The sequence below is a fragment of the Heterodontus francisci genome, chromosome 36, assembly GCF_036365525.1.
Source record: "Heterodontus francisci isolate sHetFra1 chromosome 36, sHetFra1.hap1, whole genome shotgun sequence".
In the NCBI taxonomy this organism is placed as follows: domain Eukaryota; kingdom Metazoa; phylum Chordata; class Chondrichthyes; order Heterodontiformes; family Heterodontidae; genus Heterodontus; species Heterodontus francisci.
The window spans coordinates 42,368,079-42,393,473 of record NC_090406.1 but is presented as its reverse complement, the minus strand read 5'-3'; the positions used below and the strand labels follow the sequence as shown (position 1 = coordinate 42,393,473).

At 43.0% G+C, this 25,395-nt stretch overlaps 1 protein-coding gene across 5 annotated transcripts in view; it reads right to left on the bottom strand.

Annotated features, from left to right (window-relative positions):
• Positions 1-3,294: 3,294 nt before the first annotated feature.
• The window catches only part of LOC137351772 (dipeptidyl peptidase 9-like), a 146,885-nt gene continuing 124,784 nt past the window's right edge, over positions 3,295-25,395 (bottom strand). For 4 of the 5 annotated variants that reach the window (XM_068016580.1, XM_068016581.1, XM_068016582.1 and 1 more), the window contains 5 exons: positions 17,645-17,791; positions 15,261-15,413; positions 11,826-11,968; positions 6,478-6,589; positions 3,295-4,122 (listed from right to left, as the gene is read on the bottom strand). In XM_068016580.1, coding sequence (XP_067872681.1) covers positions 4,030-4,122; positions 6,478-6,589; positions 11,826-11,968; positions 15,261-15,413; positions 17,645-17,791 — 648 coding nt within the window. In that variant the 3' untranslated portion in view covers positions 3,295-4,029. Of the gene's footprint in view, positions 4,123-6,477; positions 6,590-11,825; positions 11,969-15,260; positions 15,414-17,644; positions 17,792-25,395 lie in introns of those variants that run through there. The other variant, XM_068016584.1, reaches the window with a different exon arrangement.

Sequence of the window (25,395 nt, the reverse complement as noted above, 5' to 3'; positions counted from 1 at the left end):
CACAGATCTCGAGTCCAGATGTGAAATATTGTGAAATTTTGCATGTTACTTTAAAAAAGCAGCATAATGGAGTGGCTTCAGAGTAGAACAAGAACAGAATTGTGGAAATGACACTGAAGTTTCAAGCAGAGAATTAGAGCTGAATGTTTTCACAAGAAAAAGATTGAGGGGGGATATGGATTTGAACTGTCCCAAAGGTAAAAGTACAGTGTTGCATCTTCAAAGTGATTCTTTAAAAAATAAAATCAGGAAACTACTGCAAAAATAGGAGCTTTCTGGCTGAATTATATGCATCACTGACAAACCCAAATATGACAGAAAATAAGACTAACCAGAAATGTGGCAGAAAACCAAAGCTAACATGAGCAAATAATCTTAGATCAGTTTGGACAATTAGTTGCGTGGCTAAAAAAAGGTTTAAGATAAGCAACTTCCTCAGCTCAGTGAGCCATTTGCTTTTTATAAAACAACTTAAGACTTCAGTTAAGAATTAGTATTTATACATTTAATAAAATGTAATACATATGCCACTAAAAATATCACTAAAGGTGCTTTAGGAACATGGTTACTCCATGCTGCTACATCTTAACTGCATGTCCTTTTGAACTTTCAATGTCTTTCCATTGTCTCACTAAGGATCTTCAAACTATCTAAGAGGTTTTTATGTAAGTAATTTGTAGGTTATTCAACCTATTAACACTCACTCTGAAATTGCAGTTTGTTGGCTCTTCTTTATTTGCAGCAGTTTGGTCTCATTAAATTCCAGTATTTTAAAGAGAAAAAAAGCAGTACAATACCTATTGAAGAAAAAAAAATTCATTTATGTATCATATTTCAGATTCTAGGGCGACCCCAAATCATTTCACAACCAACGGATTATTTTTTTGGAGTGTAATCACAGTTGCTTTTATAGGTAAACAGTGGGGGAAAAGAGAGTGTGGTTGCACAGCCACCAATAATGGGATAAAGGGAGGGAAATGTATTGCCACCAATTGTGGGTTAATTACAGGGGAATCGTCAAAGGGAGTGGAGAGGCACTGCTAATGATGGGACAAGGGAAAGAGGAGGCAGAATTTACTTCCAGCACTGAAGTGAAGTGAAGCAGGCCATAGAAGATGAGCAATGGGTGTGGGAAAGGCTGTAAGGCAGCAGAAGGTTGCAAGAGCAGAGGGAGCCAAGTGCATTGAGGAATTTAAGTTTAAATTCAATGCATTGGAATGTATAGAGAGTAGCATGTGGGGTTGAAGAAGTTGTGCAGGATAAGAAACAGGTGGCAGAATTTGGAACATGTTAAGCACTTATGGAGGGAACATGAGGAGATATCAGATAAATTAACGCTGGAGGTGACAGAAGTGAGGATCAAGGGTTTTGGCAATAGTTGGTTGAGGTAGGGATGAAGGTTTATGATTCTGCAGGAATGGAATTAAGAGTCTTGGTGATAGAGTTGAAACATAGCTCTGAATCAAACAGGACACATTTTTCATGGCCTCTTTCAGTATAAGCAAGTGCCAGGAATGGAAACAATGGCAAGGTGGCAAAGTTCTGGCAAGGCCAAAAATGGTGGTTTCAATGTTCAAGCCGAGGAAATTTTGACTCTATGATGTTAGGTGGCAGACTACAGCAAAGGTGATCATGGGGTTGAGGGAAGCGATGAGGTGAAGTGTCTACAGCAGACATATGGAAGCTGATCATATGCTTACAGAGGATGCCACTGAAGCCACATATGGATAAAGAGAAATGAATAAACCAAATGAGCCTGGGGGATTCTGGAGTGAACGTGTAGGCAGGAAGATAAGCTATTGCAGGAGTTACGCTGGCTGCATTGGGTTAGGAGTGAAATCTAGTTATTCTACTCTTAAACCATGCTGGTGTGCTACACACTATGGGTTCAGTCCTTCAACTGTACTTTCCCCCAAAAATAAAATCAACCAAAAATTTGATCCACCCAACACAAACGCACAAATCACATTGCAGCATAAAGGACCTTCTATTGATACATGCACTTGCCTGTTACATTTTTCTTCAATCAGCAGCTTGTCCCCCATTCCAGTGCTCTTAAACTCTACCACATTGAAAACATGACCAATTACTTCAAAGCACTAAATTTAGTTAACAATTGATATGCTGTAAAACTTTCAATAGGGTTGCTGTTTAATAGATAGTACCTTTGCAAAATGCATTGATCTTCGATACATCTTTTTGTTAAAAAGGATGCAAAGTATATTTCCCAGAGGTTTACTTGGGAAGAGCTTTGCTTAGTGAGGTACTAAGCTGCACAACTCACATAGTCCCTGCTTTCAGATTTGGTCTTGGCTGAGTTAGCTGCTTTCAGTTGAGGCATTGCAATTGGCTGTAGCGAAATTGGGGTCTGGAAATAGAACAGAAAACTCTTGTTCAATTGACTCCTCTAGAAAGGGCACTTGAATGGATGTTAGATTGTAGCAAATGGTTGCTTCTCAGATTCGGGCCCATTTCTTCCACGACTTTTTATATAAATTCCTCCAAACAGATATCTGTTCCTCCCATGGCACCAAAGCAGCCCTAACCAAAGTCACAAGCAACATTATCCGTGACACTGACTGTGGTACATTGGCTGCACAGAAGTCGAAAAGAGCAGGATCAACACAATCTGCCAACCTCGGTTATCCAACTCAGTGGGTCTGCTCTCATTTGGTTCCATTGCAATCTATCCAATTAACTAAAGCATCTCTATCAATGGTTTCCCTTCCCTTGCTCTACTATTACTTCTGGAGTCCCCTAAGGATCTATGTTTGGCCCTCACCTTTAATCTTCATAATCTCCTCCAGTCTAAAACCTCTCACTCGCCATTGCAACGCTGGCCTCTGTGCATCACTCCCTCCTTTTGCTCAACTATTGTTGGCTATGCTTTCAGCCATTTTGGTCCCAGATTCTGGAATTTCTTTCAACTTGTCCACCTCCCTCTCCTCCTCTCAGACTCTCCTTGAAACACATCATTGCACCTAATTTTTCCTTCTTTAGCTCAGCATCCATTTTTTTGCCTTGCATCTCTATGAAATGCCATTGGACACGATGTTATTATGTTAACGCCAATATAAAATGCCAGTTATTACTGCCATTGGATAAGGACAAACTGGGTTTGCATACAATGCCCTCCACAGTTGAATATTCGCCTGACATGCAACGTCTAAAGTTACACATGAAGAATAGTCACGTGGGTTAGGTACCAGAGGGCAACTAGCACCTATGCAACTGCAGCCCAGCAGGGTTAATGTCTTCAGGAGAGAAAGTTTTGGAGAAATAACACATTCAGAATTAAGCGTTACAATTATTTTAATGAGTTACAATGCCATACACTCATTATAAAAGAATAAGAATCCATAAAAATATTTTCTTTTAATAATACGCACTTCGAATACTCAGCAAAGTTGAGTTGGCTCCTGCCCTGAAACATACTTCTTGAGTGGTGCAGCTTGCAGAGGTTAAAACACAAGTCTTTTACTAAATGATAAGAAACCAAGGTCCTATGGAGATGCATTTCAGAAACACAGCGATTGATCCGAACTGAAGCTTTTTTTTTTTTGCAAAGTGGTACGTCAAATTCACAGCAGCACGTTTGGACGTGTCTTTTGAAGCTGACAGTGTAATCATTTGGCTTCAATCTTCCTCTTTCTCCTCTTCTTCCTACCATCATGCAGTTTTCAAGGCATGTACAAAAGCTGAAATCAATGCCAGTGTACAGTTTAGGTGAATTGACTCTGATTCCACACTGTACCATTAACACTTATGTAAATTAAACCGAAGTAACAGGAGGTTAGGTTTGAGTCTCATCAAATCACAATTTAAAATCAAATTCAGTGAGTTCAGTGTAGTATCCCAACTTTGCTCAGAAATAAAGTTGCAAAATAAAATGCTAAACTGGTGCAGTTAGGACCAAAGATTTATGGGTTGGGGGTGGGGAATATGTTGTTTGACATGAAGGAAGTCACCAGGAGCCGAATATCAACAACGGTCCAAAAACATTTCTTTCATTGTCGTTCATTTGTTTGCTCAGAGGTATTCCTGTAGGAAGTGTAGCAGCATTATCTCATAGTGCTCTCCAGATTCAGGGCAGCGAATACTGTGTCTTTCATTGGGATAAATCTGCAACAGACAGACAACATTCAGTTATTTGCAAAGCATTACAGCAGGGTAGTTCAGAACTAAGGGATACAGACATAGGGCCAGTCAAAGCCAGTGGTACAGCTTTGAGATTCCCATTCCTTGGAGCAAAGGCAAAATTCCAACTCAGCCAAGATTAAAATCATTTCCCTACCTTCCCTGCTGGCCTAATGGCTGAAGACATGACCTGATGTAGGCCAGAAGATCCCACTTTTGATTCGCACTGAATTAGCTGTCTCAGTACACCAGCCGGGTTACTAAAGCTTTCCTTTGTCCCTCACCTGGGTTAGGGAGGGAATAATCTGTTAAGGATCCCACTTTCAAGTGCCAGTCAGGGCTCCTGTCAGAAAGGTACAAGTGGACATCAGACAAAGACGGGATTGAGCTTAGCTAATGCCTTCCACGATCAAAAAGTCTGAATATAGTTCACTTAGTCAATGGCAGCATCTGTAGAACTGTCACCCATCAAAAGGAGGCACTCTCAATCCCAATCAATATTTGGCATTGTGATGTCATTTGCTAACAGTCAGATGAGTTGGGGTAGATGGCAGGGGTGGGGGCGTGGGGGAGACTGCTACAATAGAGAGAGATATACAGATACAATTCAAGCAATCCCTTTGGTTTCCTATCAGGCTTTTAAATATTTACAAAACATGACACTATAAAGGGAATGAATGCAAGGGGAATCCAATAATGATCTTTCACATACCTGAAAAGTGAAGAGAGTTGGTATGACCCCAGGTAGTCAATTACTCTAGTCAATCATATAAAAAGGCATCAGTTCGAATGCCTATCTGACAAACACTGCTGAAAACTTGTGTGCCCCCGACTGCATCCATGATTAAATGGCTCACAATTGAAGAATGCCCCTTTGGGTGAGCTACTGGAAGGTGACCAGCACCTGTGGAACCATACATCAGGGAAAGGTCAGTGCCTTCAGGACAGGGCAACAGCACATTCTGGAGCAGCATATTTTCACACCTGTTTGGATTCAAATTCTTCCTTTGTTTCCACTCCAGAGTTAATGTGTTCATTGGACTGAACACTAACAAAAGCAAGGCTGACAAAGCTGCAATGCCGCTGTCATGAAGACCCCAACCTGCCAAGAATGAGGCATATTAATTTCATATGAACATTAATTTTAAACTGCTGCTGGAGTGAAGAAATGACTTGTTTAAAGGGATCACCAGACATTTGGCTGTAGGACATTTGCATACTAAGAGACAGTGCATGGAGAGACAAAGCAACTACTCCCTGGTCCAATTAACCCAAATGGATTTTGATCACCAGACATTGAAGGTGTAGAAAGCTCGCATTCCAGTGTCTAAGATGGAGAATCCACAAATGCAGGAATGGGTAAACCAGCTGGTCACATGACTAACTTGCTGGCCCAGGCTTTTTTTTTTAAACTACACACAGGACAGTTTGAAGACAGACTGCAGATTGCAATTGAACCTGGAACAAGACAGCTTCTCTCCTGGCTGTATCTCTCTCACTTTCTCACAAGCCTCTGGACCCACTGAAGTCGCTTAAACTTCGAGAGAGAAAAGACTCCTACATGGAAACAAGTTAAAGTGTGCACTGGGCCCCAATGATCAGCAAGACTTACCAGCAACCAAAGGCTCCAGACTGAACTCAAAGGACAGCAAATACACCCAGCTATTGCCTCAAACTTTTCCCCTTTGTCCTTTCTACTTTGTCTGTGTTTTTATTGCGTATGCATGCTAGCGTGGTCGTGCCGCGTACTCTTAGTCGTTAGACGAATTAGAGTTCAAGGTTAATAAACTTCCACCTTTCTTGTTTAAATCTAAGAAAATCTGTCTGATTGATTTCTTTGACTTACAATTGAAAAGCAGTGAACAAGGATTCACTGAGGGGGAGCTAAAAACAAGCTGTTTTAAAAGATTAAACCTGGTTATGGTTGGACCAGGCAAAGGCTGAGAGGGAGCCCCTAGACCCCTTTCTCACCTGGTCGCAACACCACCAAGGAGTGAAGCCTTAGCTTTTTCAGAGTTTACATGTGCTCCTGCACAAATGCAAATAAGGACAAAGCTAGAATGCAGTACATAGCTCAGAGAAAATTGGGGCCAGTAACGTATTCAATTTGCTCAAGATTACAGAACCGAGGGCTTCTATCTTATTCCAGTTATCAGATAGATTCAATGCGCATTGTGGCATATATATTTCTAGGATGATGGGCTAGCCCCAATTGCTGCTTTGGAAAATCTTACTGGACATTCAGATCTCAACAGTTTGATTTTAGACACCCAGGAATGCTGAATTAATTGGCATTCATATTAAAGTAACCAAGTTAGTTGGTCACAAATTATTACTTACCTGAAGCTGATATGGCTTTCCAGCTCTGATTAGTTGCGATACTAAGAAATTTGTGTGGAAAAAGTGCACATTTTCATCTAAAAATCCATGCAGAATCAGCAAACGATTGGGCCTGGATGAACAAAATAACAAAGCGTCACAACAATGAACAAAAGGCAAAACAAACCCAAGATTTCTACATCACCTAAATTTAGATCCCTTTCCTTCTTCTTGGTGTTCATCAGCAAATCTCCAGACAGGTTTGCCCAGGCTATAGGTTTTTCCACAACCAACTATTCATGCAATTTTGTAGATAAGCATTAGGAGGCAATGCAGGCCTCCTCTCCAGGGAAACAAAACACTGAGTGAAGCCTTGCAGAGCTAAAGATGGACAAGACTCATTCAGCTAGAGGTCAGCTGGGCCACAAGGTAGCACCTAGACCCAAAGCCAAGGTTCAAGTCTGGGTAATTAGTTTGCTGATCAGTCGATCTTCTGTTTCTAATATATTTCGATTTTAATTACAATTTATTGTCTGGTATCCAAAGACAATGCAAAAATACTCCTTTACCATATAGTCACATGAGCTTTGTCTAATCAGAACCATATTGTACCCCTGCCTCCCTCAAAAACCCACTCAACAGCTCTTTTGTGATTTGCTCAGCAATCATGACGAAATATACAGGTGTACAGACAAGATTGCCTCAAATCAATCTATGATACTGAGCTCGGGAATACAGTGATTGTTAATGAATCTTCAGCAGTAAGGTAAAGATATAGGCGGCACAGTGGTTAGCACCACAGCCTCACAGCTCCAGGGACCTGGGTTCGATTCTGGGTACTGCCTGTGCGGCGTTTGCAAGTTCTCCCTATGACTGCGTGGGCTTTCGCCGGGTGCTCCGGTTTCCTCCCACAGCCAAAGACTTGCAGGTGATACGTAAATTGGCCATTGTAAATTGCCCCTAGTGTAAGTAGGTGGTAGGGAATATGGGATTACTGCAGGGTTAGTATAAGTGGGTGGCTGTTGGTCGGCACAGACTCGGTGGGCCGAAGGGCCTGTTTCAGTGCTGTATCCCTAAATAAATAAATATTGCCAATAATACCATGAATCTTTTAGAAATAGTATTCAGAACTCAGGTTGAGTTTCATCAAATATCACTAACACACAAGGCGTGGGTAATATCAGATGTGGCTGCAGCTAAAATATATGGATTTTTATTGCGGTCATTCGCCAATGAACCTTTGGGCTCTGTGCTGCATAAGCAGCATGAAAAGATGAAAGTTTAGAATTACCTTTAGCTTAGAGTCACAACTGCTGCCAGCACCATTTTTTAAAAATTCGTTTTGTGGGATGTGGGTGGCGCTGGCCATGCCAGCATTTATTGCCCATCCTTAATTGCCCATGAGAAGGTGGTGGTGAGCTGCCTTCTTGAACTGCTGCAGTCCATGTGGGACAGGTACACCCACAGTTCTATTAGGAAGGGAGTTCCAGGATTTTGACCCAGCGACAATGAAGGAAAGGCGATATAGTTCCAAGTCAGGATGGCGTGTGGCTTGGAACTTGCATGTGGTGGTGTTCCCACGCATCTGCTGCCCTTGCCCTTTGAGGTGGTCGAGGTTGCAGGTTTGGAAGGTGTTGCCTGAGCGGCCTTGGTGTATTGCTGCAGTGCATCTTGTAGATGGTACACATTGCTGCCACTATGCGTTGGTGGTGGAGGGAGTGAATGTTTATAGACGGTGTGCCAATCAAGCAAGCTGCTTTGTCCTGGATGGTGTCGAGCTTCTTGAAAGTTGTTGGAGCTGCACCCATCCAGGCAAGTGGAGAGTATTCCATCCCACTCCTGACTTGTGCCTTGTAGATGGTGGACAGGCTTTGGGGTGTCAGGTGGTGAGTTACCCGTCTCAGGATTCACAGCCTCTGACCTGCTCTTGTAGCCATGGTATTTATATGGCAGGTCCAGTTCAGTTTTTGGTCAATGGGAACCCATAGGATGTTGATAGTGGAGGATTCAGCAATCGTACTGCCGTTGAATGTCAAGGGGAGATGGTTAGATTCTCTCTTGTTGGAGGTGGTCATTGCCTGGCACTTATGTGGCACAAATCAGCCCAAACCTGGATATTGTCCAGGTCTTGCTGCATTTCTACACTGACTGCATCAGTATCTGAGGAGTCACGAATGGTGAACATTGTCCGATCAGCAGCGAACATCCCCACTTCTGACCTTATGATTGAAGGAAGGTCATTGATGCAGCACCTGAAGATGGTTGGGCCTAGGACACTACCCTGAGGAACTCCTGCAATGATGTCCTGGAGCTCAGATGATTGACCTCCAACAACCACAACCATCTTCCTTTGTGCTAGGTACGATTCCAATCAGTGGAGAGTTTTCCCCGATTCCCATTGACTGGGGTTTTGCGAGGACTCCTCGATGCCATTCTCGGTCAAATGCTGCCTTGATGTCAAAGACAATCACTCTCACCTCATCTCTGGAGTTCAACTCTTTTGTCCATGTTTGAACCAAGGTTGTAATGAGGTCAAGAGCCGAGTGGCCCTGGTGGAACCCAAACTGAGCATCACTGAGCAGGTTATTGCTAAGCAAGTGCCGCTTGATAGCTCTGTCAATGACACCTTCCATCACTTTACTGATGATCGAGAGTAGACTGATGGGGTGGTAACTGGCCGGGTTGGATTTGTCTTGCTTTGTATGTACAGGACATACCCAGGCAGCTTTCCACATTGCTGGGCAGATGCCAGCTTTGTAGCTGTACTGGAACAGCTTGGCTAGGGGCACGGCAAGTTCTGGAGCAAAGGACTTCAGTACTATTACTGGAATATTATCAGGGCCCATAGCCTTTGCAGTGGCCAGTGCCTTCAGTCGTTTCTTGATATCACGGGGAGTGAATCAAATTGGCTGAAGACTGGCATCTGTGATGCTAGGGACTTCAGGAGGAGGCCAAGATGGATCATCCACTTGGCACTTCTGGCTGAAGATTGCTGCAAACGCTTCAGCGTTATCTTTTGCACTGATGTGCAGGTTCCCCAATCATTGAGGATGGGGATATTGTGGAGCCACCTCCTCCTGTTAGTTGTCTAATTGTCCACCACCATTCACGACTTAATGTGGCAGGACTGCAGATCTTAGACCTGATCCGTTGGTTGTGGGATCACTTAGCTCTATCGCATGCTGATTCCACTATCTGGCATGCAAGTGGTCCTGGGTTGTAGCTTCACCAGGTTGACACCTCATTTTGAGGCATGCCTGGTGCTGCCTCTGGCATGCCTTCCTGAAACTCTTCATTGAACCAGGGTTGATCCCCCAGCTTGATGGTAATGGTAGAGTGCGGGATAGGCCGGGCCATGAGGTTACAGATTGTGGTTGAGTATAATGCTGTTGCATGACTGTCTGCAGCACGTCATGCATGACTAGTTTTGCATAGCTAGATCTGTCCGAAATCTATCCGATTTACAGTGGTAGTGCCACACAACATGATGGAGGGTATCCTCAATGTGAAGACGGGACTTTGTTTCCAAAAGGACTACGCGGTGGTCACTCCTACCAATGCCGTCATGGACAGATGCATCTGCGGCAGCAGATTTATGAGGATGAGGTCAAGTTTGTTTTCCCCTCTTGTTGGTTCCCTCACCATCTGCCGCATACCCAGTCTATCAGCTATGTCCTTTAGGACTCGTCCAGCTGTGGTGCTATCGAGCCACTCTTGGTGTTGGACATTAAAGTCCCCCACCCAGAGTACATTCTGTGCCCTTGCCACCCTAAGTGCTTCCTCCAAATGGTGTTCAACATGGAGCAGTACTGATTCATCAGCCGAGGGTTGGGGGGCGGGGGCGTTTGGTGGTAATCAGCAGGAGGTTACTTTGCCCATGTTTGACCTGATGCCGTGAAACTTCATGGAGTCCAGAGTCGACGTTGAGGACTCCAAGGGCAACTCCCTCCTGACTGTATACCATTGTGCCACCATGTCTGCTGGTAGGACAGACCCAGGGATGGTGATGGTTGTGTCTGGGACATTGTAAGGTATGATTCCGTGAGTATGACTATGTCAGGCTGTTACTTGACTAGCTCTCCCAACTTTGGCATAAGCCCCCAGACGTTAGTAAGGAGGACTTTGCAGGGTTTGCTGTTGTCATTTCCAGTGCCTAGGTCGATGCCGGGTGGTCCGTCCGGTTTCATTCCTTGAATTTTTAGCGGTTAGGTACAACTGAATGGCTTGCTAGGCCATTTCAGAGGGCATTTTAAGAGTTAACCATATTGCTGTGGGTTTGGAGGCACATGTAGGCCAGACCAGGTCAGGACAGCAGATGTCCTTCCCTAAAGTACATTACTGAACCAGATGGGTTTTTGCAACAATCAACAATGGTTTCATGGCCATCATTAGACTAGATTTTTTAAGTCCAGTTTTTTGTTTTGTTAATTGAATTCAAATTCCACCTTCTGCCATGGTAGGATTCGAACCCACGTCCCCAGGGGCATACCCTGGGTCACTGAGTTATTAGTCCAGTGACAATACCACTGGGAGAATATAGGCTGCACCACTATAACATTCAGCCTACACTGATTGAGATGATGATGAGGCTAGATATCGCTGTTAAGTCAATTAGAATACCTAATCTAACAATTTTTTTCAATTCCACACTTCGGGGTTATTTCGATTCATCTTTAAATACACTCAGTCTGAGTGAAACATCTTGTGTGCACCAAGCAGCATTTTTTAAAATCTTAGATCAAAAAATGTTCAGTGTTAAATCTTTTATTAATAGTGCTTACAGAGTTGCTTCACCAGTTCGTCTCCCCACCCTTCTTTGTTTTAGCCAGTGTTTTTCATTAGAGGTGGGGGAAACAAAGGGTTTCCATCCAAACATTAGCCCATTTTTTCAGCTGCTGACAGGTCTCCAGCATTTTTATGTCAGATATCTTGCATTTGCAGATTTTTACTTAATCTTGCCTAACTTTCATACAAATTCTTCCTGTATGGAAGTAGAGATAATGGTAATGAATAATAAGGAACTAAATCCAAATCACTACCTGAAATCTCCAATTCAAATTACAACTGCATGATCAACATGGTAGAATGAATGAATCATTCCTCACATTAGAAACAGCACCAGTCATTGTTAAACTGAACACATTCTTACAAATTTGAGCCTTTGTGTGTCTACAGAACAGGAAACAGCTTGTGATGTATTTAAAGAGAAGCTGGATAAACCAGTAAAGGAGAAAGGAATGGAATATTTGATCAGATTAGCTGGAGGGGGTGAGACTGCTTGTATACAGCTTTTGGGCCAATTGACCTGTTCTGGTGTTGGAAATTCTCTAACGCAGCATTCTACTTTGAGAAACAACTATGTTACTCACTCATTTGGTAGCTTATCAACATGTAGCGCCACTGAACCAGCTTCATAACCCTGTTGATTGCTCTCTGGGACGTCCATGTAACGCTCAGTGTAACCAGTGTCGTAGGCCATCCAGACTGTGACTGGCGCACCAGCTACAGCAACCTGCAAGATATCAAGATTCCCTGTTTTATACACAAGACAACATTTGGGTAACGTTATGTCTTTTATCACAAAGTTCAGTGTCTGAGCTCAATGACTCCTATTAGAAGATTCCCTCACCCCACTTTTTTTTTTTAAATTTCTTCTGGCTTGGATACATGGCACCTTAAAAAAAAACCTTTATATAGGTCTTTCCAACATCACCGGACATCTCAAAGAACTTTGCCATGAATGAAGTACTTTGAAATCACTGTTGTAATGCAGGAAACGCAGCAGCCAATTTGCACAAAGCAAGCTCCCACAAACAACGTGATAATGATCAGATCATCAGCTTTCATGATGTTGATTGAGGAATATATATTGGATAACTCCCCTGCTCTTCAAAATAGCGCCTTGGGATCTTTTAGTCCCACTTGAGAGCACAGACAGGGCCTTGGGTTAACGTCTCATCAGAAAGATGGAGAAAGGGGAGCAGGCAACTTACTACCAGCCCTATCACTGGTATCTATATAGTGTCTTTAAAGTACAGAAATTCCCAAGGTACTTTTCTTATTTATCACACCATAAAGTAACGATGCCAAACTGTCATGGCAAAGTTAGAAATGCAACTGGAAACATAGCCAAGATGGATTTTAATTTTTTTTTTTAAAGTAGTATGGAGAAAACTAAAGATGGGAGTTTAGGAAAGGAGTTTTAGATTGTAAGTCCAAGGCAACTGATAGGATGAAGGGGCAGGGGTTATGCATAAAAGTTTAGAATCAAAGGACTAAAATGCAGGAGGGGACTTAAGGCGAGAGGAAGTTGCAGCTGTAGTGAGGTCATGAAGGGAGATAATAGGAAATGTAATACATTGGGGAAATTTGGAACCACTGTAGGTCAGTGAGTTTGACAGCGATTAGTGAATGTAACTCAGTGCTGAACACGATATGAACAAATTTTGAGCAAATTGGAGTACATAGGAAGGCGACAAGCATAATCATGGAGAATTCCAGTCTAGATGTGGAAAAAACATGAAACAAACATTTGGCAGTAGTTTGGGTGAGATAAAGATGGGACCGGTCACCGTCAAAGAGATGGAAGTGATTTTGCTGATGGATTGAATGTGGGGCTTAAAGGTTAGATCAGAATTGAACAGGATTTGTGGCCTGGTTCAGTCTAAGCAAATAGCCAAGGAGGGAGAGGAGTCAAATGGCAGACGACAAAAAAAGAACAGCTTCAATCTTCCTAACACGGTTGGAAGAAGTTTTGACACATGTACAACAGTGACAGGTAGCATGCCAAAGTGTCATCTTGCAGTTGATGCAGTACTAGATGTCAGCAGCATATAGATGGAAGTTAACTTTGTGTTTATAGATATACTCATCAAATGGGGATACATACTTGAGGAAGGAGAAAGAAAACAAAGATAGCTGCATATGGGACTCTGGTCAGGAACAGAAGCTATTGTTGAAGCTGTGCTGGTTGCACTGGAAAAGATAACAGTGGAACCAGTGAAGGGTTGTTCCATGGACTAGACAAAAGGAGCGTTGATGGAAATGGGGTGATGGAACAAGATGGTACAAATGGGAGAGAGGTCAAAAGAAGATAAGGAACGCTAACATGCCATGACAACAGTTACAGAAGACTTTGGTCAGAATAGTTTTGATGCTACGAGCACGACAGAAGCTGGACTGAAGGCACTCGAGTTCAGAAAGAACTGAGCAAAGCTTCATCCCTACACTCCACAGTACAAAACATGACTGCACCAACACGAGTATCAATCTATAGGCCATTGTGCTGCTACTCTTTGCACACACTGACTCAAGTTTGTATGTGTCTCATGTCTTGGGGACACTAGCATTCAAAACATTGGCTTATGAGAGTGGTGTACAACTGAAATATGACTTCCTCCTATTTGTGTTCACTTTCCTTTGAAGGACAAAATAAGGTTGTAACTTTTTAAACAGTAAAATGAATCCAAAAAAAGAGACTGAAATCACCTGCTAACAAAGGGATCCATCATGTGATAATCTAAGCATGCAAATTTTGAAGAGATTAAATGAAATTTCACTTAGGATTCCATGATTTAATTTAATTGCTTAAGACCATGAACATGAGCAATGTCTTCTCTTATCATCCTAGGCAAGCACTCTCTACCAATGATGCCTTGCTTCTACTCTGGCTCAGTGCATTCTACCATGGCGGACGAGTCTGACGCGTGAACTGCAGACTCTACCACGTGTGGGGCAGGTAGTGTTTGAAGAGTTGGACAGGAGAGTTACTTGGGGGACTATGAGCTCCTCCTGCTCCCATCGAAATCTCAAGGTGCTCAGAACCTTCTCGAACGCACCTTCTCCACTTTGAGCAGTAGAGGAACAGGTCTCCTGTGAGTTGGTGAGTAAGTTGGATTCCTTCGAGGATGCTTTGTGAATGTCCCAAAGCATTTATTTTGTCTTTCTGGGAGCCTTTTGCCGTGGCGAAGCTCAGAGTAGAGCAGCTGCTTCTGGAGCCTGGTGTCAGGCATACGAGTAACTTGGCCTGCCCAGAGAAGCTGTTTTTTGGGTGATTAGCACCTCAATGCTGGGAATGTTGGCTTGAGAGAGAATGCTGACATTAAATCGCCTATCCAGTCAACGAATGTGAAGGAATTTGTGGAGACAGCATTGGTAGTCCTTCTCCAGTGCCTTGATGTACCTGCTATAGATTGTCCAAGTCTCTGAAGAATATAGGAGCGCATGGATCACTGCTGCCCGGTAGACCATGGTCCTGGCCCTCAAATACTATTTTCCTCAGTCAGCCGAAGGCAAAGCTGTTACACTGAAAGGCAGTGGTGGATTTTGTCAGCTAGGTTTGCCTTCGTTAAGAGGAGACTCCAGAGATATAGAAAATGGTCCACGTTTTCCAGGGTCTCGTCATGGATCCTGATCGAAGGATGATGTTGTGCTGCGGGAATAGCTTGGAAGAGGACCTTAGTTTTCCAGATATTTAAAGTAAGGCCCATCCTCTTGTATGCTTCAGTGAGTCAATGACGACTTGGAGCTCAGTCTCCAAGTGAGCACATGCACAAGCACTGTCCGTGTACTGAAGCTCAATGACTGAGGATGGAGTAACATGTGTTTTGGAGTGGAGCCGATGGAGGCTGAATAATTTCCCGTCCGTCTTGTCGGTTATCTCCACTCCTGTGGGGAGCTTTCTGGAGGAGCAATGTACTTTGCAACTGGTTCCAGAGGTGTAATTTTATCCTGCTTTTAAATAAAAAGGTTGCAAGTTTTTAAACACAATTCATCCAAATCGATTCCGCTAGTGCTTTCATTACCTTGAAGACTTTGGGCTTGTGGATCAAACCCATGAGGGAGAGAAAACCTCCATATGACCAGCCATGGATGGCAACTCTGTTTAGATCAATGAAGCCATATTTCTCAGCAACCCACTGCAGCCCTTCCACCTGATCTTCAATCTCTACCTGGCCCTGTGTAGAAGAGAAAAGAGACATCAAAAATTTCAATAATTACTGAGTTCTACAATTAAGAACACCTGAGAGAGTAAAAACAAAGCAGTCACTTGTACAGGCTGCTAGGTGGTTAATTTACAAGCAGCATTAGCACAGTGCAGATGGAAAATGGTCCAGAGATTTGGGTGAGACATTCAGGAGGCAGGAAATCATTTTAAGTTCCAAGAACAATGTGGATTCTGAACTGTTTGGTTTAATCGAACAGACTTATCGCCCCCTAATTGTTATCTCGCAGGGTTACCTCAGTCTATTTACAATTCGGCAGTAGCAGTCACAGGGAAATTGTAAATACAAGATCAAAGATTTAAGTCAGGTATGTGGGACTAAAGCTATAAACCTAAATAAGTGAAACATTAATTCAAAGCAGACCTCAGAAAAAAATGTTATCCAGAGGGCGATGAATGCTTAGAAATACCTACTGAGAGGGGGTAGGACCTTAGAATTCTATGGAAGGTTGAACTAGATGGGTTGAATGGCCTCCCTCATTTCTATTTATCTTTATGATTAGGTGAGTTCAAAATGTTCAATGGATGCCAAGCTAGGTGAGTGTGATTACTAGATGTACAAGCTTGATGGGCCAAAGAATACTTGCTCTTCCTTGACATTTTCAACACCAAGTTGATGTCACTGCTTCTGATTTGTGCAAACTAAAAGACAATAGGCATCTTGGGTTACCCTGTTGCAAAACCCAGCAAAGCAACTATGTACACTACCTGGCCAACTGATACTGATTTCTTATATGGCAATTGTCACAATCATGCCTTCATACAGTAAGGCTTGCCAGTAGGGAAGGGTTAGATACCCCATGTCCTCTTGCACACATCCCTTGATGGTGAGTGGTTACAAAGCGACAGAGACCTCAAAGCAGATCACATCGCTAACTTATTGGGTGCTGGGAGACATAAATCAATAAAGTAGAAAAATTGGAATGAGTTAAAGTACACCCTCGTCTGATGAGATGAAAAAGTAATGCTTCCTGGCTTTAAGTCACAAGTGTAATGAGGTTCTGTCAGCACAGTTCCTAATGGCATGGCCCACAACATCAAAATATCTCCCAATGTGGCACCAATTGGACATCGTAGAAAGCCACAGAATGTTTTCCATTTCCCACATAAACCAATCACTTTGGTGCAATGTTCTGTGGCTGCAGCCCTGGCATTTTGCTGGAGCCAAGTAGACAGCTTTATTTTGCATCTACATCATCCTGAACTGACCTGGGTCTGCTTGGGCCTGGAACAAGCTGCCCGATATGGAAACATTTCTATTCCCCAGGGCTGGTATCATCACCTTTGCTACACAACATAGCCACAAAAAGAAAAACAATGTGTGGGGTGAGGGGGTAACTAAAAATCTCCATTTTTTTTGTGCAGAGAACATATTTACTGTTACACAAAGCATTTAATCTGGCTACCACAGCACATTAAATGAAATATGCATCAGCAATAGTGCGTCCAAAATTATGAGTGAACAATCTGATCCAAAGCACTCAACATGCCCAGCTGGAATATAAAGTTGGGAGAGCAATTCAACATGTGATAAATAGGAACCTTGAAACTAAGCAGTACACTTACATAATACTGTTTTGAGGGTCAACTGGGTGCTCGAGTTATTTGTCTGCCTCATTCCTGAAATAATCTTGTTTTAAGGGGAAAAGGACTTTTAGACAGACGATGACAGCTCACCAATACCACCCTTATTTTCCCACCTTTGCACAAAGATTGCGGAAAAGATAGATATGATGTATTATAGCAACTGGAACCGTCTGTTCAACAGTGAAGGCACAACAGAGAAAGCTCTGGCCCAGAAACATACAGATTGCATCTCCGCAAATAGCTTTGTTGTATTAGAAAGAGCTAGTGGCACCAGAGAAATTACAGAATGATATTTACAATGACAGTGAGTAAGGCAGTAGTTTTTCTTTATGTGAGACGTGTCAGAACATATTACATTTTTGAAGTAGAATGAGTGATGACTACCAGGATTAACCAGCACAACATTAAGGATCACACATGAACAACCAGTGTCTGTGGAACCTGTACCCTAGCACCAATATCCATGCCTTCCTAAGGGGAGGGAATGAAGTTGAGCTTTTTAATATATATAGTTCTACAGACTATAAGAACATGGCAGGTACAGCCATGTTTAGTTAAATGTCACTTTAAAATCACTGTGGTAAAAAGGAAAAATACCATTTTGTTTTTGAGGGCACCTTCGAACAAAAGACCTCGCTGGCAGGACCCCCTGCCATCGATCACCACCACTGCGTAGCCAAGAGATGCCAGTGTATTCAGCCTCAGATACTTTATTCCCTTGAATGAGTTGTTCACCAGCTGGACCTACATGAAAAAGGGAACAAATTCTATAGTCAATATCCTAATAACCAGATGAGTGAAGATGTCAAAAGAAACTGCAGGAGCTCCAAATTCTCCACTGGAGTGCACTGTCCAATCTCAAAACAGTCTCAAATTTTCCCTAGATTCCTCACTTGACTGCTTTACAGTAATCCACTTAAAAGCGTATATGTGGATGTCAAACAAGGATTAAGATTGGCTGTGAATCTCACCATAAATGAAAGGCCACAATACTGCACCTGTACCTCTACCTGACTGAGCAATCTCAGAAGTGGAGAACACAACATAGTTGAGATGCTTGATTCTGCAGAACTCTAAATGGCACGCATGTAAGAACCCAGAAAGCTGCAAAGTGAACCTCAAACCTTTTTAAAAACTGATTTTAACAACTGTTTGCGTTATTAAAGGAGTTGGCAGAGGAGGAGAGAGCATGACAACATTCTTCAAGCTGTCACGAAGATGTCTCATGCAGTCTCAGAACAGACCAAGTGGGTTTCATTCACTGCAGTGGTTAATGTGTCTGTGTTAAATTCCTAATTAAGATAGTTTAACAAACAGCCCATTCAAAATAAATGGCAGAGAGGAAATTAAAACCTTTTGTGCTTTCACCAGTGGCAGCCAGATGACAATAGCAAGCTGGGTTCATGGCATCACTTATTTAAAATCCACCCCCTCACAGGCAGCCTTTGACCGGTAGATCTAAGGCTTAAGCTTCAACACTGGGAAAGGACAATGAACAGACACCCCTTTTTGAACTATTTTAAATTAAGTGGTAGCTTATTAAAATTGCTTTGCATTTACTTTCAATTTTTATTTTGTGCATTTCAGGGTAAAAATTCCACTGCTCCTGATATTGACTTGAGGCAGGAATCGCATTGTGCAAAACTTCACATTTCCAACCTGTGATTTACTCATTAACATTAATGGACAGAAGATTGCAGACTGGGAATGCGCAATTTCCTAATGTGTTCATCAGTATGAGGCTGAAGCAGGTGCAGCACACTCTGTACAAGCACACAAATGATAAAAAGCGAGTGCATGCATTTGTTGGTACATTGCTATATTTACGGCATAACCCATCATAAAGCTAGTGAGATAGATGGCTATGTTTACGGCATAACCCATCTATCTCACTAGCTTTATGATGGGTTATGCCATAAATACAGCCAATCATAAAACTAGTGAGAGATTGGCTAAGTCACAGACTGGCAAAAATTCATGCTGATGTCTTCTTCACACCATTTGTTGAATTTCAGCTTGTTCGTATGTGGGCGACAAGACAGCCAGAAGGCTCCACGTCTCCAGAAGGTGCACGGAGATCAGCTATACACTCCTTGAGCAACACTTTATAAGCAGACCACCTGTTTAGCCAAAAAGGTTACATGGAGTGACAGAGAAAGAAAATGTAAGGAGATCCAAAGTAAGGGAAACAGGCCATCTCAAAGACTCGGTCAGTAAATGCACACATTGTCTGAATGGACCAAGACTATCAAGTGCCCAGGTTTGATCAAAGTTGACATTTCAGGTCAATAACTTTCTCCACAGATGCTGAGTATTTACAGCATTTTCAGTTTTTATTTCAGATTTCTAGCATTCGGAGTATTTTGCTTTTGCTGCTGTCAGATATCGAGCATACACACTCCCCAAAAAGATATTTGTTCCCTCCTCCACTGCCTTTTGCACAAGTTCAAACAGCAGAGCTACAGGTTAACAGAGCCTAGTATGAGAAGCCCAGGTGTGTACAGAGATACAGCTGTATTTTTTTTGAGCTATCACATGCCTCAACAGTAGAAAATAGGCTACCTGCTGCTTTTTCAGCTAAGCCTACCATGTTGTCACGGCCAGGTGAGCAGGGAGGTCTCAGGCTCCCCTCTCACCCCTTCTCTTGTTTGACCACAACAGAGTTTATTCCTTTTTGTTTTTAAACAGTGGTTATGTTTACCACCTCTGAGTATTTCACCCTTTCCCTAACATAATTGCAAAGAATCAATTGGATAGGATTTTCTGCAGTTTAAACAAGATTACACTTAACACTCTAACCCGATTTAAAATACTAAAAATAAGCCACACATTTGCGCACACATTCACATGAGAGACAGACACACACACAAATATATTATATAGGGAACCAGATTTGATGGTTGGATTAAAGTCCAGGATAAATGGAACTTAAATACAGTCTGTAAGTCCAGCAATCTTTGGTTGGAGCTGTAGTCTTGAAGTCATCGTTGGTCGAAGTCATCGTTGGCTTGCTTTGTTCAGAGCACCTGAAGGCAGAATTGGTTGCTGATTCTCTTCCCCTGGTTGCTGGCTATAGCGATCTGTAGGCTCGGAGGGGGGTTTCCCAGTTGCAACTGGTTCTTCTCTTGATATTTTCTGGGGAGAGAGAGAGAGAGAAGAGAGGGAGACACAGGGCAGCAGCCACCTGCTTTGTTGCTGTCTTTTCAATTACTGCCTGTCAGCTGTATCACAAAACTTTAGTTTCCTCAGAGATGAACAGGCAGTTTGTTTTCAACGAGGTTTTTTCTGGAATCTTCTAATGAAATTCAAGATGCTACGTGCCCCTGCCTGTCCATCCAAACTTGGACGGGGGTTGTCTCTTTCACCGTCAATGGGTGGGAATGGCCTTGATGGCCATGCTGATAAAAACCATTCTAGGTAATTCAATCACTTAGGGCAAGCTGTTGTTCTGGCTGAGCTTCTGTTAGAGTCTATTCTCCCGTCCAAGCTCTTGGTGTTTCAAATGTAAATTGCAGTGGCCATCTTGGCTACTAGTTTTTTTAAAAAAAAGTTAACTTGTAGGATTTTTTCCGTTAAAAGTCTAATGTAAGTTTCCAACTGATGAAATTAATATGTCCCATTTGGCATATAGAGTTTTCCTGATACTTCATTCTGCTTGGTACGGAGGTGAGACGATGGGAGTGGAAAAGAGAGAGAGGAAAACACATTCATTCTTATTCACTCTACAATGCACTCATGAATCTTAGAATTGTTGCAGCTGGTTTTCTCTGCAACAGCAATGCTGATTTAATTTCCTTTTTTCTTGGAATCTGTCTGGGATATTTGTGTGTTGTCAAATGGGATTAAGGTTTCTTTCGTATCGATTTATAATACCCTGGAGTGGTGCATCTTAATAAACATGTGGTTGTTGAAGAAACTTGAGGTCTGCAAATTACCATGATTAGCTATGGCAAGTTCTGCTGTACGTACAAGCTTTAACCCCTCAGCTGATGTTTTTGCGACATGTGGTTTTAACCATTCAGGATCCAGTACCTTGACAATTTCGCTCCCTATAGGGGTGGCGGGTAATAAATTGGTTTTAAGCCCCTGTGAGGTGTCTGAAGTTTCCTCTGGACTGTTGTTCTTACTGACTTCTGAAGTGAAATAGTTAGATTTAATTAGCTTTGGGCTTGGTCCTTGATCATTGGCCTCTTCAGTGGATAGATTCACTCTGGCTTCACTTAGTTTTCTGGTGAGTCACACAAGTGCTGTTCACTTTAGGGCATTTTTGTTTTTGTTTCCCTTTACTGTGGAGAGAGTCGCTTTGCTAATATTCCCCATGTCCGCTGGGACATTCCTGCTCGCAGGTAATTGTCCAACTCCCACTGCACTCCCCTGTGGCACTTCAACTAGTTGAGGCATCGTCCTTACTGTTGGTTTGTCTTTTTTGGAATTTTCCTGGTCACTGCAGGTTTCTATAAATGCTGTTCGCAGCTTGGGTAGAGTTCTTCTTTAGCCTGCATTTAAGTAGGAACGTGCGGGGTCTAATTTTTCCAACATTTCAGGGTTGGCTAACCGGACAGTAGGGGGTTCCATTTGGGAAGCCTCCCGACCCTCCTTTAACCTGCCCTCACTGTCCTTTGCGTCCCTTTCCTCCCTAACTGTCTCACAGACCTGTGCTTATCAGTTTCCTTTTGTTTTCGACAGAGGTCCCACACAATCCACCTGCTGGAGGGTTCCCCAATAGCTGGTATGGGAATTAGGGGTGCAGATTTTACTGCAGGTTGGAGCTTCCCCAATACCTGGCACATGTGGGAAATTTTACAGAACTCCACCATATCTTTGTGGAGTTTTGGCCAGTGGGCTTTGGTTTTTTTGTACACAGACGTGTCCAGCCATTGTAAGCTTGTGGGCCATTCTTAAGATTTCTTTACAGTACCTTGGCAACACCACTATCTGGTGAACCCCTGTCCACAGGTCTATGAGTAGGTCTCCACTTCCTCATCAGCACCTCATTCTTTAAATAGTAGCACTCAGGGGGCTTCCTCTACTTCAGTTTCAATTTGGTAAGCCTGTGCTAACAACTTGAATACTGGGTTGGCTTGCTGAACCTCAACTAGGGAAAATCTGTTTAACCTATTCCTTGGTTCCTCTAACTTCCCAAAGGAGGTTTCAGATAAGCAGACCATAAGGTCATTTGTCTGTAGTGCCAGTGCAGCCTCCTCTGATGGAGCTGGTTTGGCCACGGACCGAGTCACCACACAGTCAGGGAAAATTCTGGGGACCATCTCCTGCAACTGTCCTATTTCTCTGACCTCCTTCGGTCTCTCTACCACTATGGGGGTAGCTACCACCTTCGCCACCGTCAGATCATTATTCAGGAGGTCCACCCTGTCCACAGGCAAACTAGGGACAATCCCCACGGTCACCAGTCCCGAAACCAGGCTGCACTCTAAGTGCACTCGATATAAAGGTACGGACATACCACGCCCTCCGATATCATTCACTAATACTCTCACAGGGAAAGGTCATGCCTTTTCCCAGCAGAAGGAATCTGGTGGCTCCTTCATCCCTGAAGGGTATGAGTTACTTTCCCTTGGGATACAAAATCCCGATAAACTTCAGGGATTTTATTAACTTTTCCCGCACCCACAGCAGTATGTTTCCTGGGTCTTACTGCTGCTGCAGTTACAGCCACAGCCTGCTCTGCTGTGTTTTCCATCAGGGTTGCTTCTCCTACACTGGTCTGGTGTGCCATGATTAATCTTACAGGTTTTCCCCATAATTTCCAGCAGTCAGCTCGGAGGTGACCTGCCTTGTTACAGTGGAAACACACAGGTTTTTGGGTCTCATTCCTGTTCTCATCACCATCTTTTTTGGCTTGAGGATGACCCCGTGTGTCCAGCTTTCCTTTCTCGCCCAGGGCTGCTTGGGCTCCTATCCCTCCCACCTTTTATCCTTTTCGGGTTTGTGGGGATGACTTATGTACGAGAGCAAATTCATCAGTCTGCCTGGCTCTTTGAACCTTTTGTTCCTCTAGATGGAGAACGAGAAAGGGGAAGCGAGTTTTTAAATTCAAGAAAAATTACTTCTGAGGTTTTCATATGTGGGCTGTACCTTAAGGGCCCTTAACCACTGTCCAAAAGCCAGCTGCTTAACTCTTTCAAACTCGAGGTAGGTTTGATCAGGTTGCTTCCGGAGGGTCGGAATTTCTGGTAGTACGCTTCCAGTACCAGATCATATTCCTCGATGATAGTGTTTTTAGTCAACTCATAATCCGATGAACTTTCATCTGGCAGTGAATAAACCTCATTGGCTTTTCCTGTTGCTATGCTTGCTTTGTAACAATAGGGTCCAGCTCGCGGCCGTTTCAACAGTCTTGCAAGCTTTTCAAAAGTGACAAAAAAAAGACTTTCACATCTCCCTCACTGAACTTAGGAATCAACTGGGAGAACTTTAAGAGCTTCCTCACTCGCCAGGCTTTCACTGGGGGTACGATGTTGCCCCCTAATTGATTCAAGCCGCCTTAGCTCTCTTTCTTCTTTCTCCTTCTGGAAAATTATTTTTCCCTTTCTTACAGTTCAAGTTTCCTCTGTTCTAATTGTATTTTTGCTAACATTACCCTGTCTGTGTCTGACTCTAACCCCGTTTCTGATTCTTCAGGTTCAAAGTGTAAAATGGTTGGCCACAAGTCTTAGGATTTCAGATTTCTTCGCTTTTGCATGGAAAGTAATCCCAAACTGCCCACCTACATTCCTCAACTCTTCAATAGATAGGGTCTTTAACTTATCCCAAGTTACTTCACCCTGACTTGGGAAGGTACTGTCGTCAAATTTGGACATGTTAGTACTCTAGCATGAAAACCACAAGAAAACCTATATTGAAGTTTTTTTTGAAACTTTGATCGGGATCAATTTGGTTTCCCACTTCCAATATCTCCTTTGGCATTGAGTTACAATCCTGGACTATAGCCCCCAAATTTCTGTTATGGTCAGATGAGGAAGGGGGTCTCAGACTCCCCTCTCGCCTCTTCTCTGGTTTGACCACAACAGCGTTTATTCCTTTTTTTTAAAAAAACAATGGTTATGCTCATCACCTCAGTAAGTGTTTCACCCTTGCCGTAACGTAACTGCAAAGAATCAATCGGACAGGGTTTTCTTGAGTTTAAATAAGAAAGAGGCAAGTTTATTACACCTAACACTCTAACCCGATGTAAAATACTAAAAATACACTACACATTTGCACACAGATTCACAGGAGAGTCAAACACACACACACACACACACACACACACACAGATTACAGAGGGAAACAGATTTGGTGGTTGGATTAAAGTCCAGAATAAATGGAATTTAAATACAGTCTGCAAGTCCAGTAATCTTCAATTGGAGCTTAGACTTGAAGTCCTCGCTGGCCCAAGTGCACTGTGGTTGGCTTGCTTTGCTCAGGGGTTCTGAAGGCAGAATTGATTATTGATTCTCTTCCCCAGGTTGCTGGCACTAGCGGTCTATAGGTTTGGAGGGGGTTCCCCCAGTCTGTTCTTCTCTTGATATTTTCTGGGGAGAGAGAGAGAAAAAGAGAGGGGGAGACACAGGAGCAGCCACCTGCTTCGTCGCAATCTTTTCAGTTACTGCCTGTTCTGCTGTCTGTCACAAAACTTTAGTTTCCTCAGAGATGAGCCGTCAATCACATGGATCTATCAATACCCTTTGTTTCTAATGAGGTTTTTTTCTGGAATCTACTAATGAAATTCAAAGTGCTACATGCCCCAGAGCATCCAACCACACTTGGAGAGGGGGGTTTGACTCTTTCAAAGTCGATGGGTGGTAATGGCCTTGACGGCCGTGCTAATAACACCATTCTAGGTAATTCAATCACTTAGGGCAAGCCATTGTTCTGGCTGAGCTTCTGTTTGACACTATTCTCCAGGCCAAACTCGGTGTTTCAAATGTAAACTGCCGTGGCCATCTTGGCTGCTAGTTTTTTTTTTTAAAAAGTTAACTTGTAGGATTTTTTCCATTAAAAGTCTAATGCAAGTTTCCAACTGATGAAATCAATGTGCCCCATTTGGTACATAGGGTTTTCCTGAAAATGCCCATTAGTGCACTGGTTTGTAGGTTTATCTGCTACCAAGTGAGAAGATCTTCCCTTCTCTTCTATATTAGGCAGTCCCTTACAAACAGGGGTGACTTTCTTCCACTCCAGGGTTGTGGGTCCTTGGGTGACTGAATAGTTCAATTCTAGATCCACTCACTCTACCACAGCTGGGGCAGGTGTTGTGTGGTGAGGCGAGTGATTGGGATGCTCGAATTTCCGAAAGCTCTTTCCACTGTTTGCACTTGGTCGCTGCCCGGGCATGTCGCCGCTGT